Source organism: Pempheris klunzingeri, chromosome 3, assembly GCF_042242105.1.
Source record: "Pempheris klunzingeri isolate RE-2024b chromosome 3, fPemKlu1.hap1, whole genome shotgun sequence".
Classification (NCBI taxonomy): Eukaryota; Metazoa; Chordata; class Actinopteri; order Acropomatiformes; family Pempheridae; genus Pempheris; species Pempheris klunzingeri.
The window spans coordinates 13,842,368-13,861,516 of record NC_092014.1 but is presented as its reverse complement, the minus strand read 5'-3'; the positions used below and the strand labels follow the sequence as shown (position 1 = coordinate 13,861,516).

The window sequence follows — 19,149 nt, the reverse complement described above, 5'->3', positions numbered from 1 at the left end:
ACTTCTCTCTTAAAGTCTCTCAATGACTTCTTCCTCATAACACTAACCCGCTGAGGACTCTCCTTAAATAACGTCACCCCCTCAGCGTCCATCTTCCACCCACAAGTGCACAAATATATGAACGTGCTTGCGCACATGCACGCACATTCACACTACACAGTTACATCAGAGGCCATTTAAATATTTAACACCCCGCAGAAACGATGTTTCTAAATTATTCACTTCTCTTCCGTTAGCGCCGGCTCTGGCGGCTAAGAGCCCCACGTGGTCCCGCGGAGAGGCCCACTCCTCCTGCAGGTCCTGCCCAGCCATGAGCACCCGTTAGTGGACTAGACCTCCCCTGGGTGAGTGCATGGACTGGTGCTGGAGGGTGGGGAGGAGGAAGGAGGACAGAGAAGGGGTATGAGCTCATTCTCTTAAAATAGATGCAATGCTGTCAGACTAGGAGACTGAGAAAATGAAGTAAAGACACTAAGGGATGAGAACTAGTGTGGCTTCTTTAAGATGCTTTTAAATGCACTTAACTATTTTGCTCACAACTTAGTAACTGTCTTCAACAATCAAGTCAACACTGCAACCATCACATCTTGCTCATTTTAGGGTCATAAATGTAACATAATAAAGCTATACTATGCTTTGATTGATTTTAGTTTTGTACATGCAACACAAAGGACATGGATTACACGTGTTTGTACATTGCACGTGTTATTTAATCTTCTTGGGGGAATAGTGAGCATCCATGTTAAAACTTCATCTGCAGATGATACAGCTCACATGCTGAATGGACTGCATTCATATAGAGCTTTTATCTAAACATTTTTGCCTCTCATTCACTCATTCACACACACCAATGGCAGTAGGTTATCATCCGAAGTGCTAGCCGACCATTGGGAGCAATGTGGGATACAGTGTCTTGCTCAAGGACAGGAGGAGCCACTGAAGAAGCTTCAAGCTCAACTAAGTCACTCCATCGACCGCAAGACTTTAACTTCTAAAGACCTGGCGTACACATGCGTGGACATCACATTTTGGGTTATATTACCATAGTAGTTAATTCTGCTTGGCTGGGGCCGTATGGACATGTATGTGGGCAAAATTGTTGATATTTCATATCATTTTTTGCACCGTGATTTTCAAAACATGTTCAAAATATGTTTTGTATGTGTTATAAATACATGCAAAAGCAGTCAGGAAAAAAAAACTGCTATGTTAAGGGTGGAAATAAAGAGTTTTGCACAAAGGTGACTTTATTGAGTTTTCTGGAAATTAAGACCGATTGTCCACATATGTGGACATAATTGTTCTCTAAAACTACACCATGTAAAAAGATGATGCTTAGGTTTTATACTTATCAGGGTCCAATAAGCCCAAATAGCAAGGAGAAATAAAAAATGCATATCAAACAAGAGCTCGGGTCTTAAGAGGTTAACTAATCTGTCACTTTTTCTAGAAGTAGACCTATGTGAGAATGGTTAATCATCTCATCAACCACTTGTTTGCGAGTTATCAAATCAAATAATCAAATCACGATTATTTCTGTGGCTTACATGGTCTTTCAGTAGACTTTTAACACAGTAACATACTGTATATCAGTGGTTACCTGACCAAGGTGCTCTCAGTCACCAGTGAGGGGAGCTCCGCTGCTAAAAGCTACTGATTCCATCGTTGACAATGGTGAATTTATGTGGCCAGTTTAGCTTCATGATTCAGCGTTAAAGATTTGTTTGTATATGTGTTGAACACCTCTAAGATCCATCTAGTTCTGACTCACATAGTCTAGTCATTGGTGGGGATTTAGTGGTTTGTTTCTGGACCTGAGAGAACATATCTGTGTATGCATGCACATAAACACCCTTAGAGTTCTTCCACAGTTGTGTTTCATTAGTCAAAGTCTAGCTGAAAGTGAATGAAGACTGAGTAGCCCGTCTGAGGTGTGAGAGTCACTCCAACAAGCTTATGTCACACTGCAGCGTGGTGATAATCCCTGCAGTCATAAACAGATGCTAGAGAGCCACAAACCACACAGTAAACACACACGCACACACACACACACACACAGTCCTGATGCCTCACAGCCTTGTTGATGTGCAGCGCTACAGAGGGGTTTACTACGAAGGGAGATTGATGGGTTAGCACGGTATGTTGAGCCTAAAGCCAGAGTTTTCAATCTCTCTTTTAACTTGTCTAGATCGCCATGCTGCGCACCTATCCTGCCCTGGAGAAGGTTATGTTCAGAGTTTTGGATTTAAATCTGCTGTAAAAAGTGCCATCCTTTCACTAATTATTTTCCTGATGAGATTAGATATAGGTTTTCAGCCAAGTGAATATGTTATATATGCAAACTTGTTGAGCTGTTAATTAGTAATGCTGTCAAATTAAGCCGTGCAATTACAGTATGGCAAACTGTATCTGCATCTTGCTATCACAGGAACGTACATGCAGTCAGTTAGTGATGCAGAAAATAATTTTTTTTTCCCAGCTTCCATTTTTCACAGTACATCGTCCATAAACTAAAAGGGTGACGACAGCAGCTACACACCATTTTACACTGCTGGTATTGCAGCTAATACAAACGAAACCAATTAAGAAATGGATTACTCTATTGGTATTTATCACTTATCAATATTAAGCCAATAAAAGTCATTTGACTTTGATTTGGCCAAAAAACTAAAGTGACATTGTTGGACAGCATCAGACCTTAATCCACTTCTAGAGTGTAATGTTTAAATATACTGTATCAAATTTAAGAGGTCGCCAATGTGCAGTTGCCACATTAGAAACAAACCAAATATATAAACATACAAACTTAAATGATTAGCAGTTTTATGCTAGCATTCCTATTTTGCCTTATTTGCTATAGCAGTTTTTAAAAATATTTTTTATATATTCATAGCTCTCCATTACAATGTTCCTCTTGATTGAAGAAGATTCTTTTGTGCGGAAATTGACTCAAATGACTTGCCAAATGCCCCCTTTCATGGGAACACCCACAGAGCCTGAAGAGGAAAAACCTGGGTTAACAAAGATAGTTGATAACCACCATCATGATACCCATTATCTCTCATTGGGGTTTTAGGGTGTGTCGAGCCAGCTAACGCAATGTTGAACTTGCTTTGTAATATACTCCACAGGCTTGCACAATCTGGCTAGAAAGGAAATAACAAACCACCACAGAAACCAATTATTTCTTCACGGATGCCACTGCTGCCATAATACAAGTGTGCGTGTGCATCTACTCCAGCACTGGTTCACAGCCAGTGCAACTAAAGCGAACCATCATCCAGCAAAGATTAACACACACTTATCTGATGTGTTATTTAAACACTAATGACAGATAACACATCTGCCCTAAAATGCAGAAATGCCGCCTTTTACCTGACCTGTGAATTCCTTCACTATCACCAAAAATCTTTCACATTCAGCAGGTTTGAGGAGCTTTTCCCTGAACTTTGAGGATTTTTACTGCTAACTGGTGTTTACCAACAAACATAACAAATGTTGGCCGCTACAGAGAGCACAGACAGGCAAGAACCCTGGAAAATATCACAAATTACTTTTCAGACAGACCTGCAATACTGAAAATGGCTTTTCCTGTGTCTTCACAGCACAGATAATTTCAAGCTCTGCTGCTCGATAAAAAAGGAAAAAAAAACATTTGAAACTTCGGCCTGAAATGATCGGCAAGAACAATGTTATCACTCACGGGTTTTAGAGCTAATCATTTAGCACTAATCTATTGCTCTTCTATGAAATCCCGCTATGTGGGATTAGTAACAATTAGTTAGTCAGATTGTCTCCAACAAGATCAATTAGTTTGAGGTTTAATCATCTAGTTTGTCATCACTGTTGATAGACACATCTCACTACCTGTAATCAGTTTCACAATTATTCATCGCTGTTAAAATGATCTTTGACATTGTGATCATTCAATTACAGCCTAATTATCTAAGCCTTTATCTTACTGCTGCTCCCTGAAATCATGGCTTCAATGACTGTAATTACTGTTTTGTTTCTCTCTGCATATCTGTGGCTGTTATCGCCTTCAATCTCACAGACTTTGAATTGGATAAGGGCTGTAAACCAGCCAAATGTGAGAGGAGGATAAGAGGATCAGGAACTCCTCTTTTTCCTATTCTTCATCCACAGGGTGAGAGTGGAGAATGCATGACATTCCTATATGCACAGGACAATAGAGAGAGAGAGAACGAGATGGGTGGGTATGGAAGAAAAACATGAGGAGAGGTTAAAGAATGAAAGAAAGAGAAGGTGTGAGTGGGTGAAAGGAGGGATCGAGATAAAACCAGTACTGACAGAGCAGTAAGTTAATGCGCATGTACGAGTGTATCCATACCCATGCATGTGTTTGTGTAAGTGCACGTGTGTTGTGATGTGCCTATCTCCTCCATACCTCCTTCAACCACCTACCCCTCCCTCGTACCCCCCAGCTACTGCCCCACACCTGACCCCACCCTGCCCAGCCCTGCAGGGCCTGTCGCAAAAAATGGTGAGAAGGGGAACCGTTTTCCACCCCTGTGGGGGGCAGTCACTGTGGATCCGTCAGCCCAGCTTAGGGCCCTCTCCTCTGGGCAGTGGTGCCCAGCAGGCCCCCTCCAGCCCCCCAGAGGACGGAGGCCTTTGAAATGAGCCCCCAGACTCCAGACTCCGGAGACGTGCCTTTGTTCGGCGGCTGCAGGGGGGCATTGATAACTGACTCCATCTTTGTGTTTGTGAACATGCCACGCCAGAGACGCTGAATTACAGTTGAAAACCCTCACGAGGACAACAGAATACAGCCATGTTGTGTCAGAAAGTAAGCCACTGTCGAAGGTGTTTGTTACACAGTATGCGCGGTTTGACAGTAGATGTGTAAGACTTTATCTGCTATTGCTGCGTACTGTCTACATTGTATGTGCAAGTGTGTGTTGAAGCCTATTTTCCTCATAAGTATGCGTGACAGAGTGTATTTGCAAGGATGTATGATCTCTTTGTACAGAGGGTAATAACTATCGAAGTTTACTGTTAAAGCTGGACCATTCGTAGTTAAATATTGCCCTCTTTGTCTGCAGCTCTGGGCAGGAATTCCCAGATATGCTTAGCTGGACAAAACCCAGCGTTGGCTGCATGAGAAACACTCTCATATTTCTTATAGTGGTCCACAGAGCTTCTCTCTCTGTCAACAAAGAGAAGCCATAGTGCAGCAGAGAGGGGAGAAAAACCAGGCACGACACGCCCGAGACAAGAGCAGCCAGAGAATCATGATATTTCATCCTTTTCATCCTGAAGAATTTATCCAAAACAGCTATCAAGAAGATTAACCACCTTCATTTGATTTTGTACTTTTTGTACGTCTGTGTATGTGTACAGGTGGATATCTCTGTGTGTATACAGGTATGTCTGTGTTTTTGTAAATGCTTGTGTAAGCAGCAAGGGTTTTTATGGATCTTTAATTAAAAGCTTGTCTCTAAACCTCTAAGACTCTGTCACAGTCTGCTGCATTCCAGTGTGTCATTGCCCGCCAGTCCGGCCACGTAACACACAGACACACACATATTATGAACAGCTCACACATCAAGCAAAGTTGACAGTCGACACAATGGACATATCAGCAGTCAGGGGTCCACATCCCCCTTCTGTCTTGCTCTCTCACACACACTACCAAGACTTAATTATGCCATAACTGCCTTAGGGTTGGATGCTGAATACCAGTGATTCCAGGCTAGCGCCATAACAACCCTTGATTGTTCCTCAGTCACTGCCCTGTGACTCATTTTCTAAATTTACCTCTTGAACTGAGACATTGGCTGCCACACATTGTGACAATCAGGTTAAATGTTTAATTATGACATCCGAATGGATCTCTGAAGAGTTTGATGAGTATAAACACGATTTGAATCTTAAGCTATGGCCAATTGAACCAATTCAAGAGACTGATGTGTTTATGTTCAATTTTCTGTGGATTTTCTGGTTGTCCCGAGCCCAGATTGCACCGTGAGGAAGGTCCACTGACAGCTGACTTACAGCTTTGATGACCAAACACATCCCACATCAAAACTCTGGTAGCGTCCAAAATTCAGGACCAAACTCACACAGTGTGCCTACTGCTACGATCTGCACATCGGCAAACCAACCAATCAAAAAAGGACATGAAATGAGGTAGAGTACACTGGCGTCTACGGCGCTACGCACAGTTACAATTCACCACGTAGTCATAGCACAATCTGCCATCCTTCAAAATGGATATCGTACCCTCAGACGCAGACGCAGACCATGATTTTATTGACCACAGCTCATACAGTGTGACATCCAATGAAACCTGCTATGGTACCATGTGTCAATGACTTCATCCCTCCAGAAGAGCTCCACACACTCGTAGAGCTCTTCTTTATATTTGTTTTTTCTTTTCATTTGTCGCCTGTACACATGACAATGTGTGTCTGCTTGGCATGCATACATTTTTGAGGATCCAGAACAATGCGTTTGTACAGAAAATGTGGTAAGGCATAAAATGGTGCCTATTTCAAGTTTTTAAAAAAAATGCTACTCACAGTCTCTCCAGCTCCTTCAGGTCCTGGAAGGCTCCTCTCTCGATAGTGGTGATTTTGTTCTCCATGAGCTGCCTGAAAGAGAAACACCAGGACAGAGTGAGACAATAAAAACTAGATGGGAAAAAAAGAGACGAGGAGGACAAAGAGAGTGATAGAGAGACACATAGAGTGCGAAAGCTGACAGAGAGAATTATGCGATGACACCACGAGAGGCCAAAGAAAAGGAGAAAGATGGCTGGATGAGGCCACGGATAAAGAGAGGGAAGAGGAAGAGGAGGTGAAGGAGGGTGAGATAGGGCATGAGAGAGGCAAAAGAGATTGACACTGGAGAGGAGAGGGAGGGAGAGATGGAGAAGATAGATGGCAGTGGGTGTGAGAAAAACAGAAGAAAAACAGATTGGCGGAGATGGAAAGTGATAGCATGTTGAAACAGTAAGAGAGAGAGAGAGAGAGAAGACAATCAGCAGTGGGTCGATAGAGACCCAGAATTGACTTTAAAACTGGCCCATCAGTTCGACAGCGACTCATCTATCATCCAATTTACTCTCTATCTAACCACATAGCTGTGACTACTCATTCACTTACACTAGCACAACTCCCTCAGGAGCACTGTGCTGACCAAGCCAAGCAGTCACACACACACACACACACACACACTCACACACATTTTTCCAGGCTGTATGGTGCATACTCATGATGAACAGATAGAACTGGTTTGAAAGTTGAATTTGGGGCCACATGTAATAGTTATTTTGATCATTGCTGATTTGCATCTCTATTATTTGTCTATAAATGCTAAAAAATGCCTCTCAAATGTTCTCAGTGCTTTAAGCGATGTCCTCAAAGTGCTTGTTTGGGCTGTCCAACAAGCCAAAACCCAAAGACACATCGCAGACTATCAGGTATGACAAAGAGAAGCACATGTGAGGATGTTTTATATTCATACTTTTGCTCGACTGATGAACCAACCAATTGTTTGCTAAAATCTAATTGAAACTCAGACGGTTGACATTATGTGTGACTGCAGGCTGGTTGACATGAACACACAGGAAGCAGCTAGCAAGCTCGAAGACTGAAGCACACACACACACACACACACACATGCAAACACATGCATTAAGACACAAATATTAACACACACACACTCAATTAAGGACATAATCTCTGGAGGAATTCCAACAATGTGTATCCTCTGCCATTCACTTTCAGCAGCTGAATAGCACACACACACACACACACACACACACACACACACACACAATAAGCAGGCTATCCCTGTCCGACTCTTAACCTGGACTCATCCCAGGTAAGAAACCTGTTCTTACTTGACTCCTTGCCTTCCTTTCCTTCCTCCCTCCCTTGCAGCTGCATTCCTCCCTCCGCAGTTACACCTAATGACCGCTATCTCTTTCCCTCTCTGCCCGGTGGTTAAAATAAGCCCCTCCTGACACTTCCACTGGCAGATTAACACGACAGCATTAACAGGTGCCACTGCTGGTCTGTTTAAACACACACACGGACTCAGTGAAACCACCAAACGACCAGACGCAGTGCTGCATGCGGCAGCTCCGCTCTGGATGAGTCTGATGCTGAACAGGGCTGGAAACAGTTAAATCTGTGTGTTTTTGTGGGAAAGTTGTTGGGATTGCCAGGTGTCTCTTGTCAGAGCTATGCATGAGACGTATTTTTTGTTGTTTTTTTTCCTCCCACCCCTTTGCATCTGCAAAAGAGGAGTGGAAAGGAAAAAGAGAAAATATGATAGATTAAAACAGACTTACAACACTCGCAGATGCCTCAGTCCTGCAAAATCCGCCTTGGTGATTTTAGTGAGGTTGTTTGCATTCAGATCCCTGGACAGAGAAATGGGCACAGAAGGGTCTGTCAGTACATGAGATATGATATGGCAATAAAACAATGACAGAGCAGGTGAGGGTTTTTTTTTTGTTTTTTTTTTAAACTTGGTGCCAATGCTGAATTGTCATTTGAGCGTCAGTGAAATTGAGAGGATCTGTGGCAAAATTTAATTTCATCAAGAAGGGGTCTCTGACTAATAAAACACAGTCTGTTTAACTCAAAGCCCACTTGTCCAAATCCGTTTTTGATTAACTTGCTGGTCTTCAGACAAACCGATGTGGTCTACGGAGGCTGTGCTAATGCAACAGTGCGAAACCACAAACACAACCACAGCAGTGCCCCTAACTTCAGCTCCGCGATCAGCACTGACCGATCCTCACATTAAACACCAGCAACAAGAAGCGGGCTGTTTTCACACAGTTTGCGTGACAGACCGACTTTCCCATCGGCTGGATTGAACAACATTTCCAGATCTGTAGGTGTAGTTTTTGTCCTGTTTGTTCAAATGAAAAAAAAAACTCTGCGCTATTAAGATGTTGTCCCCAAAAGGAACGATCCTCCTGATGCGCTGCGAGCACGCAGTTTAAAGGGAAGGAATAAACAAATGAAACAACAAGAGTATTGATCAAAAATATAGGGACATAAAATGATCATTTAAATATTGGTGGGGATATCATTTGCGGTTTAAAATACCAGAAAGTGTGATAAGATTGCCGTAAACTCTTGAAACCTCTCCAGGAGAGGCTCAGCTTTGTTAAATACACCGTTAAAATGCCAACAGAAGGATAAGATCAGTGCATATTTGTTATTCGGCATCACTTACACACAAAGGAGTTGATCATATCCTGGTGATTTTTACCTGCGTGTCCAAATTGTGGGGAAATGTTAAGATCAGATTAAAGCAAAGCTGCGCTGTTTCAGCGTGTCCTACACTCGGTACTTACAGTCTCTCCGCGTTGCGGGGTATGTTCCTGGGCACACTGCGGAGCCCTTGGCCGTGACAGTCCACTGTGGTCCCGGTGCAGGAGCACTGGGCCGGGCAGGGCTGGCCGTCCGCCCCGCTGGACAGGACCAGGACCAGAACAGCCACGAGCAGCCCCAGCGCAGTCGCCGGGGAGCGGCCAGGGCCATCGGGGCTCAGAGCTCCCACCATCACTGCGGCAAGTGGGGGCCAATATGAGACCCACAAAATACTGAAAAAATACAAGGGCGTTAGGAAATAAAAGCCCTGAAATCCACGAAAGAGCTCACCAAACTCTGCACACAACGGGATGCCGTCCTCCTCTTCGTTGTCCTCCTTTTCAGACGTGCGTTTCTGAAATTTCTCGTTCTGAATTTACATTTGCGTCTTCTTACAGGGGTTTCGATATGTGGTGGCTGTGAACCGGGAATTTAGTCCCCCCCTGAGCAGGGAGAGGGGAGGTCGACGCGGCGGTGGACCGGCTCTCTGGCTGCGCTACAGCGGCGCAAACTTCCACATGTCCCCGGCATGCGGTGCCCAAATCCCCCCGGTGCGTGCGGTGTCTGCGCGTGTATATGTGCGGAACCAAGCCAGTGAAACACCTCGATCCTTGATCTGATCCAGAGAGGCACACTCTCACACACACTTAAGTGCACACACACACATACACACACGCGCGCACACACACTCCAGGTGAGGCTGCCTTGGTTATTAATTCACAACACGCGTCCGGAGAGGAGGCAGCGGCAGTGATCGGTCTTCCCCAAAGCTCAGCAGAGGTCACGGTGGTGGAGAGATATTGATTCCGATCATGTATCAATTGCCGGTCAGTGGCAAGGGTGTAGGCAATGTGAGGGAGGAAAAAACCCCGTGAAAGACCAGCGCGCAATACTATAATCCAACTCTGCGTGGTGCGTCAAGGCGCTGCTCCAGAGAGTGTGTGATAGGGAGAGAGAGGGAGAGAGAGAGAGAGAGAGAGAGAGAGAGACTGGAGCGGGCACGTCTGCTACTGCGTCTGTCCGGGCAACTCTCTCTCTCTCTCTCTCTCTCTGTGTCACACACACACACACACACACACACACACACACACACACACACACACACACACACACACACACACACACACAAACACACACACTGCGTTTTCCTTCGAGGTAGCAGCAGGTTCCCAACTGGCCGTCAGTCAAACGACAGGCAACAGTTTGACCTCGAAGGGGACTTTCATTCTCACTGCAGTGTCCCGGTCACCTGACGCCTTACTTATCTGGCCTCAGGAAGGCGACAGAGCTTCTCTGTGAAATCTAATGTATACAAAATGGGGAAAACCCACCTGATTGTTAAATTTGTGCATTGTTAAAGTGCTGCATTTAAGGCACACTGTTCTCTCTTTTTCTCTTTTTGCAGGTAGGACTTCAGGGTCATTTTTAAAAGAGGCGGGAAAAGGACACCTCTCCCATGATGGACACACACACACACACACACACACACACACACACACACACACACACACACACACTTGTTGTTGCTGGATCACAGGATGAGCCCTCTACAATTTTCACTTTCAGAGAAACTGCACTGGATGTGATTAACTTATCTTTAATCAATATAAATAGGACGAGCTTTCAGTTGCAATTATCAAATGCTACAGCAGCCATCAGACTCTTTAATTAGGAATTATGAGTTTCTTTCACCAGAGTTTCTTCCAGTAAACGGGAGACACTGAAACTCCGTTTTCAAGCACTCAAACTGTCAAAAACTCTTGCTGCATCTTGTTTGGATTGAGTGCAATTAATGTTCAATGTAGCAAAACAAAGTACGAAGCACACATATTTAATATGTGCAGTCTATGTGCTCCTGCTCCTCCAGCACTAATCAGGTACTGAGAGGTGTCAGTCAGTAGTGGGAAAAAGGTGAATGAAGTTAACAGCTGTTGAATACAACTGTTCACTCTTAAAGCTTTAACTGTTATTCACTACAGACAAGTGAAGGAAACTAATTAATAATAGTTCTACATTTACTTTGTACATTTTTTTTTACTAATTTCAATTATTTGATTACTTACTTTGCAGAAAATGTAATCAACAAATACATGACGATGTAAGACACATTTACCAGCTGCAATATTACAGTAATATACATATGACTGCATCAATAACTATGATTTAAGAATATAACATACGTTGCATTTATCTTGTAAGCAGGTATTGATGCTAATGATTTTGTACTTTTACTTGTGACAAAGTATTTCTACGCCTACTTTTATGTAAGTGAAAGATCCATTTGCTCCTTCCACTACTGTTGTTTACAATATAATCGGTATCACTATTTCAGTCATTGTTTCAAACCGACAACAGCAGTATAGATAAAGTTGATTGGACTATTTGTGTCTGATGTTTCATTATTGCTTTTACTTGCCATAATTTGTAAAACTACATACCGTAGTGGATAATTTATTCACACATTTATAAAGGAGGGAGCAGCTATCTTAATCGTGCATAGTTTTTGATATCATCTCCGATAATGAGATTATGGAATTGTTTGGGAATACATGTAATCACAGATAAAGAACTATTTGCACTCATCGATCCGACCTAATCGTATAAACTAGACCTTTGAACCCTCAAGTCTCCTCTGAGGCATCTGATCTGAAGCTGAGCTGAGGCTTCAGACCAGTTGAGGAAACAGTTGAGGCTGAAATTCAAGGAGGATCATGCACTTGATGTTGTCACCTCCAGATTACAGAACATCCTCCTAATGTTATGAAATAAGCCACAGTTTAAATTTATGGCCATTTTTACTGTAAGTGTTGGCTTTTGACCTTCTTGGCACACCTGATTTCTGGGCCTGTCTTGAAAATTGTACAGTTGTTTTTGTGTAATACTCACTTCTATTTCCAGTCCTTATTGGAATATAATGGGTCACAATGCAGAAATACTATATTGAGTCTTAATCAGGGATCGGTGACGTACATTATCTCAAAAAGTTGACAAATCTGTGGTGTTTTTCTTTCTCTTGATCCCTCTCCATTGCTCCGAAGACAGAATACAAACAGCTGTGAGCGATTGTAATGCTGATGTGTATTGTGTCTGCCTGTGTGTCTGTGTGTGTCTTTTATACAGCCCCCCCCCCCCATTCCACCCCTCACACAAACATACACTCCCACTATCACACGCACACACAGTCTACTCAGACAGTGTACTTAAGGAAACAACTAATCAGATTTTTTTCTTTTTGGGGGATGGTGGATAACAGAGAGGAAAGAGAGAATTGTAATATTGCTGAAAAAAGGGTAGGCAACGGATGTATGACAGCAGACATGTGGAGGAGGAGGAGGAGGAGGAGGAGGAAGGCAGAGGTCACTGATGGTGGTGTATCATAGCTTAAGAGAGGGAAGAGAGACAGAAGAAAGGAAGCAAAGAGGAGAAGAGGGGATTTAGGATGACCCCTATCTCCTGCAATACAACGAGGCTCCAGGGCACACGGCCTGTTAAGACACAGCCTAACCTGACCTGCCTTCCTCTGACACACACACGCACACACACAGGAGAGCAATTGCCTCAGATTACACCTGAAACCCAGGTCAAGCTACAGGATTGGTTAAATCTTGCAGAGGACAATGCAGACTGAATGATAGATTTGCAAGTAATATTTTCTCTTCTTTGTCCAGAATATTTAACTGTTAATTGACAAAGCATCCCAGCTCCTTCAGATAAGGAGAGGGCAAAAACACACACACACACACACACACACACACACACAGCCTTTAACAGGGAAAAAGGGATCGACCTCAGTTTGAGCAACAGCGGAGTAGAGAGAAAGTAAAGAGCTGATCACAATATCAAGAAAAACAATGACAATTTTGGGTAAATAGAAAAATAAAAAGCCATAAAAAGTGTTTTGTCCTTTTAAACTTCATCAAACAGAATCCGCAGGTTACAGACAGTAACAACAGGGCTTTAAAGGCACATTTGACCCCAGTGTTTGTATTTCAGGCCTTGACGTGTTGCAAAATTACCTCCTGCATGTCTGAGAGGAGAATAAAGGCGCAGTGGCGACATTGTCAGATGTAGAGCGCTCCATATGGCGGAGAGGATGCGTGCATGTGAAAAGGTCATTTTACCTGTGAGCCCATGTATTGTCGTCTGTGCCAGCAGAACCACTGTTTTTCTATTTAGAAGGCGGAACAGTGCGCTGAAGATGAAACTCTGGGTATTAAAAGCAAAGCTGAAATCTCTGTTATGTGTATTCAAAGTAAAGCGTGCTTTCAAAGTTGTTACATGTTGTTTTTATGAGCTGAAATTGTCCTCAACCCTCCAGGCAACGTGAACAAAGATCTTTTATTTTCACAGCTCAGGAAGTTAGAAGACATTAGCGTTGTCAGTGAAGACGGGTGCGACTTGACTAACTCGATTTACATTTCTCAGAGGTTAACAGAACATCTTTGAGCACAAGGCAACACACTTCACCATAGCAACAGATATAAATATGTCATTTTTATTTAGACAAATAAGCGTTATTTACTCTTTAGCCATGGCCCTCACTCACTTCAGTGGTTAGTACCTGTCCAGCTCACAGTTTGTGCTGAATGATCCTTTGTGTTTAAGACATTAAACAAATTATCATAAATAAAGATCACCTGTAGGGCTCAGAAACAATAACAACGACAGGTATTTGGAACCAGTGGGCAGGTGAGCACCAGCAAATCCAATGTCCTTCTAATTTTAGACCGAGTAGTCTTTGTTCATTGTAAAGATAAAGAATGGCTGGAGTGTTTTTTTAAATTTCATTTATGTCATAGCATTGACATGTCCCATCCCACACTGGATTGAGTGCACACAATAATACCACATATAAATATAGGCTTCAGAAAAGACATTCACACTGAAAAGACAGACAAAGCATTTCTGCTCACCACACAGTCACAAAATATGGAAGCTCCTAAACAAAACAACTGGAGGCATGCAGTAATTACAAAGTCATATTTCAGAGCCTCATTCTTTTGTCTTCATAACCCCAACGACATAAAATAGTGACTGATGCTGGATTTGGCAGGTGAGGAGGACTGCAGACCTGCTAATGAGAAGTGAATCTGTCTGACGGCTGTGATGTTGGTACTGCTCAATCTGGCCTGTTGATTTAGGAGCTGTTTGTGTTATCTTTGGTTTATGGCCATGCAGTAAAGCTGAAGGTGTGGGCGTCAGTGTGTGTGAGTGTGTGTGTGTGTGTGTGTGTGTGTGTGTGTGTGTGTGTGTGAGTGAGCGCGCGTGCAGAGGTCAGTTTAGCCACCTGGCCTCTGGACAGCTGCTACTGAGACACATGCTGCTCAGAGCTCGTCCTACTGTACACACACACACACACACACACACACACACACACACACACACACACACACACACACACACACACACTGCAAATATTCATTTATGCACAGACACAAGTTCACACAGTGCAGCAGACAGACACACACAGAGAGACGGACAGAATTTCAAACAGTTTATTACATCTATGTATTAATTAGCCACATTAATCAAATCTGTGCTGTGGGTTTGTCTTCATCAGATCTATGTTGTTTGTGTGTGTGTGTGTGTGTTGTCTGATAATCACATTATTAAAAACCAATGATGTTTGTGTTTGGACTGGCACTGTCAACAAGGGGGCTGGTTACACAGCTGCACTGAGAAACACACACACACACACACACACACACACACACACACACAGATAGAGGAATAAACACACACAGTGCCACACCAAAACACACAAACAGCGACATTAAAAAAACAAAAACTTCTCCCCCTGTCTTGGATTCCATTCACTCCCTGCTGTCAGGTTTGTGCTGATGTGATCCGTCCATGAAGAGTATGGAAACTGGATTGAGGCCCTGAGGTGTGTAGGTGGCTGGTTACCTTTTGTTGTGATGGGACTGAGAGGCTGTTGTCTGTCTCACACACCCAGCTGCCAAGGCCCGGGGAGATGCTGAGAAGGTAAATAGGATCTCATGAAGGGACTGGTGTGTTGGAAACTCTCCATTCCTCTGCTGCTGGAGGAAGGTGTGTCTGGTTTCACATGTTAGGTGTGTGCGTTGCTTATTGTGTGTGTGGGGGAATAATTCATCATTACACGTCATCTGAAACAAAAACAAAGAGACAGAAGTGGTCCAAAAGTGAGACGGAGCTTATTAGTTATTATTATAATTATTCTTTTGTCACCTTTCAAAAAAAAGCAGATATTTCTCAGTAATTATTTGACAATTAACAAACAGTGAGGCATTTGAAGGTAAAATTTACACTGCAAGCTTTTTGTAGTTGAAACATGTCTTTCTCAATTGTTTTAGTTATTTTGATGGATTGCATACATTTTCCTTACACACACACACACATACACATAGGGAGCACTTTTTTGCTCAAGGACTCGTCAACATCTGGAGGGTTGAGGATCAAACCACAACCTTTTAAAAGGAGCCCTGTGGGGTTTTTTTTACTTTTATTCTTTTAAACAAACAAAGCTTCTGTTCACATTAATTGAAGATAACACATGTTATTTTATTGTATTTCTCCCTCATAAAGCAGTTACAAAACAGATTTTTTCCAAGTATTTTAAATCCTTCTTTGTTGACATTTTCTCCTTGCAAGCATTCTTGTGTTGTGTTTTGTGCATTGCCACCTGTAGATCAGTATGATAGTGTGAAACTGTTAGCAGGATTGCGTATTGTGTCACCCACATGCTAATACACAGAAACAAAACAGGGACACAGTACTATTAGTGGTTAAAAACTCTACTAAAAAGTCCAACCTGCTCTACTGCCTGAGATACAATCACCCTTGAAATGAGATCAATTTGCATTTACTTTATTTTCTCCTTGCTTTCGATAACTGGTACATTTTTACATTGGGCTTGCAACAAGAACACATTTATTGTAAACTATGAGCACCTCCTTGCAGCAGAAAACACGGCATGAGGGGCCATAAAATGTGTTAAACTTTTATTTTTTTGTGGAACAATTAGGTTATACTGTTTGTACCTGTGTGTCTATGTTCAAGTTTATTTGAATGTGTGTCTTGCAATGATAGAAGACGGTATCCAACCAGACATGACAGTCTTGCATATTTCCCTCATGGCGCAACAATAGAGTCTCAGCCATTCTAATCCTTTTACACAATTCTCCTCCAGTGTTTGTGTGTTTAAGCACAACTACTCTGACTGTGGCTTTTCCATGGACGTGAACCAAAACAACTCAACCGCCATTATCCTAAAATAGCCTGTAAGTACAAGATAAACATGTGTGTGCAACTAATTGTGCGTTGGTCGGAGCTGGCTTGTTGAGGAGTATTGTTGTGACAACAGATTAAACATCTGTCTGAACCCAGTGCTGAACTCAAATTGAGATTAGGAGGGAAATAGAATATATCCCATATATCCCTTGTCTCGCCAAATTGGGGAAGATGTAGTCTAGGTGACAGTGAGCAGGTAGGAGCAGACAGGATGCGTTACAGATAAAGAACAATGGATATTCTGTCTTTTCCTCTCTTCTCTTCTTCGCTGAGTTAAATCAGAGAAAAGAATACAGAACAATGAACATTCATTCTTTAGCTTCGCTTCTTTACTCCCCTTTCCTTCATTGTTTTTCTCGCACGCTGAATCAGAGAAAAGCCACATGGAGTTAATAACTTGCGCCATAAAACACAGCATCCTGACACACTCTCATATTCACACACACACACACACACACTTTAGCAACAGCGTCAGTGCCAGAGATATATCATCTGTTTATCACGCTGTGCATAATCCGGGAATTCGTCTGAAGAGTCGTTTGTGCCTTTTTTTTTCCCCCCAACTGCCGAAGAACAAAACACAGAACTATAAAAGCTGGAGACAGAAAGAGTCACAAACACAATGAAATAAAGCCCCGGTTTGGTATGAGAGTACTGAGCCGTACTGCAGCGAGTACAGAGAGGTGAGTGAATGAGTTATAGGGGGTTATAAGCTGTGCTGAAGAAATGGGCTTTAAATACTGACACAGTATATGATTCCATGACAAATGCAGGATTCTTGTTGCAGATGGGGCTCTACAGGAGAGGGCTGTTTTGTGTCAGATGTGAGGAATAATGCGTGGAGTCCAGCATCCTGTGAGAGTGGTGTATAAGGAGCGTAAGGCATGCAAGTAAATCATGTGAGGCTTGAAGCACCTTTGACGTGCAGCACAGAAATGCCCCTCAGAGGTAGAGTGTGTATCCACAACACCGTGGAGACGTGTTTCACTCTCAGAGAGTTGTACAGAAATCAAAGTCAGTTTCTGAGAGTGAGGGTCAGCCCCATCCAGTACGGAGGGGAGTCTACAGCAAGAGGAAAACACCAGAAAGCAGAGAGGGAGTAGAGAGTGGGATGGATGGATGGAGGGAGGGAGAGAGAGAGAGAAAGTGGGAGGAGTGACAGAGAGGAGTTTTGGAAGAAAAAGTGAGGTTTGAGGAAAGGGCACAGAAAGGAGGGAAAGAAAAATATGAAGGGTCCTTTGGAGAGAGAGAGAGAGAGAGAGAGAAATAGAGGAGGCGAGAGAGTGAGAGGGAGGTGTGTAGAAAGAGGAGTGTGGGAAAAATCAATATGCTCTCTGGAGCGACTGGAAGAGACAATCAGTCCTGTCTGACCCTCGTCTCCCCTTGGTGTCAGTGTGTGTGTGTGTGTGTGAACGCGTTAGTGCATGTGTGTGTGCGGATTTGTACATTTAGCCCATTTAATTCACAGATACTTGTATGTGTTTGTAAGCGACATGCCTGTACATTGATTTTAAGTTTGTGTAGATTCATGTGTCGATATGTGCAGCTGAGCATGTGCGGTTGCCACCACATACATGTGTGTCCGTGTGCGTCCCCGTCTCCTCTTGTATTTGCTGTCCTCAGCTCAAGTATGTTTTATTGGCGTGACTGCTGAGGGCAGGAAAGTGATGCCAGGGAAGTTAATGGGATAAATGTTCATTACTCTGCTGCTATCAACTTTATGAGAGAGGACAGATCGAACAAACACTCCGAGCAAAGTTGAAATAGGATGAGGCTGTCACATCCGCCAGTGGACACTCTGGCAGATTTCACTGGCACTGAATGCGTTGATTCTTGCTTACGGTCACCCGCAGTCACTTTCCTCACTAACTCCATCCGTGTCACTGCCATCCACAGGGTCACATTCGCTGACAAGCCACAGGCTATGGGCCAGATTTTCTCAGATCGTCCTGAGCTACTTTTTGTGAAATGGCCTCACTTTGATAGCTATTATTATTATCAATATAAAGAAGAAAGGGCTCCTTTGCCCTCTCTCCTTCTCTCTCTCTATGTGTACATGTGTGTGAATGGTTAGTATTTTAGCAAGCCTCGAGGCCAGCGTCTTTCACAGGCCGTCCACTCGACGTTCGGGGTTTGTAAAGCTGGCTCAACCCGCCATTGTCCAAGTCCCACTCCTGAATTCAGTTTCTCCATCTGCCCCCAGGCGCCTCTCAGACTGACAGGGGGGCGAGGGGGTAGATGGATAGATGAAAGAGCAGACAGGAAAAATACAACTCCTTGGAGAGAGAGAAATTTACCAGTCACAAAATCTACTTTTCTCAGTCTCTCTATCACTCCTCTGCCACCTTCATCCAATCACTTCTTTTATCTTTCCCTCCCTCTGCCCTCCTCCCTGCTCCGTCTCTCTGCTGTGCAGTTGCAGGGGGTTAATTGAGGTCTGAACAGCAGGGGGCTATTATGACACCTTCGCTAAGAGGACACACACACACACACGAACACACATAATTCTCTGCACACA

General features: G+C 43.3%; 1 protein-coding gene across 1 annotated transcript in view; it reads right to left on the bottom strand.

Moving 5' to 3' along the window:
• Positions 1-9,618, bottom strand: part of slit2 (slit homolog 2 (Drosophila)) — an 83,428-nt gene extending 73,810 nt beyond the window's left edge. The window contains exons 1-3 of the mRNA XM_070856370.1: positions 9,344-9,618; positions 8,324-8,395; positions 6,546-6,617 (exon numbers count right to left, since the gene is read on the bottom strand). Of these exons, the coding sequence (XP_070712471.1) occupies positions 6,546-6,617; positions 8,324-8,395; positions 9,344-9,552 (353 nt within the window). The 5' untranslated portion in view covers positions 9,553-9,618. The remainder of the gene's footprint in view (positions 1-6,545; positions 6,618-8,323; positions 8,396-9,343) is intronic.
• Positions 9,619-19,149: the final 9,531 nt, after the last annotated feature.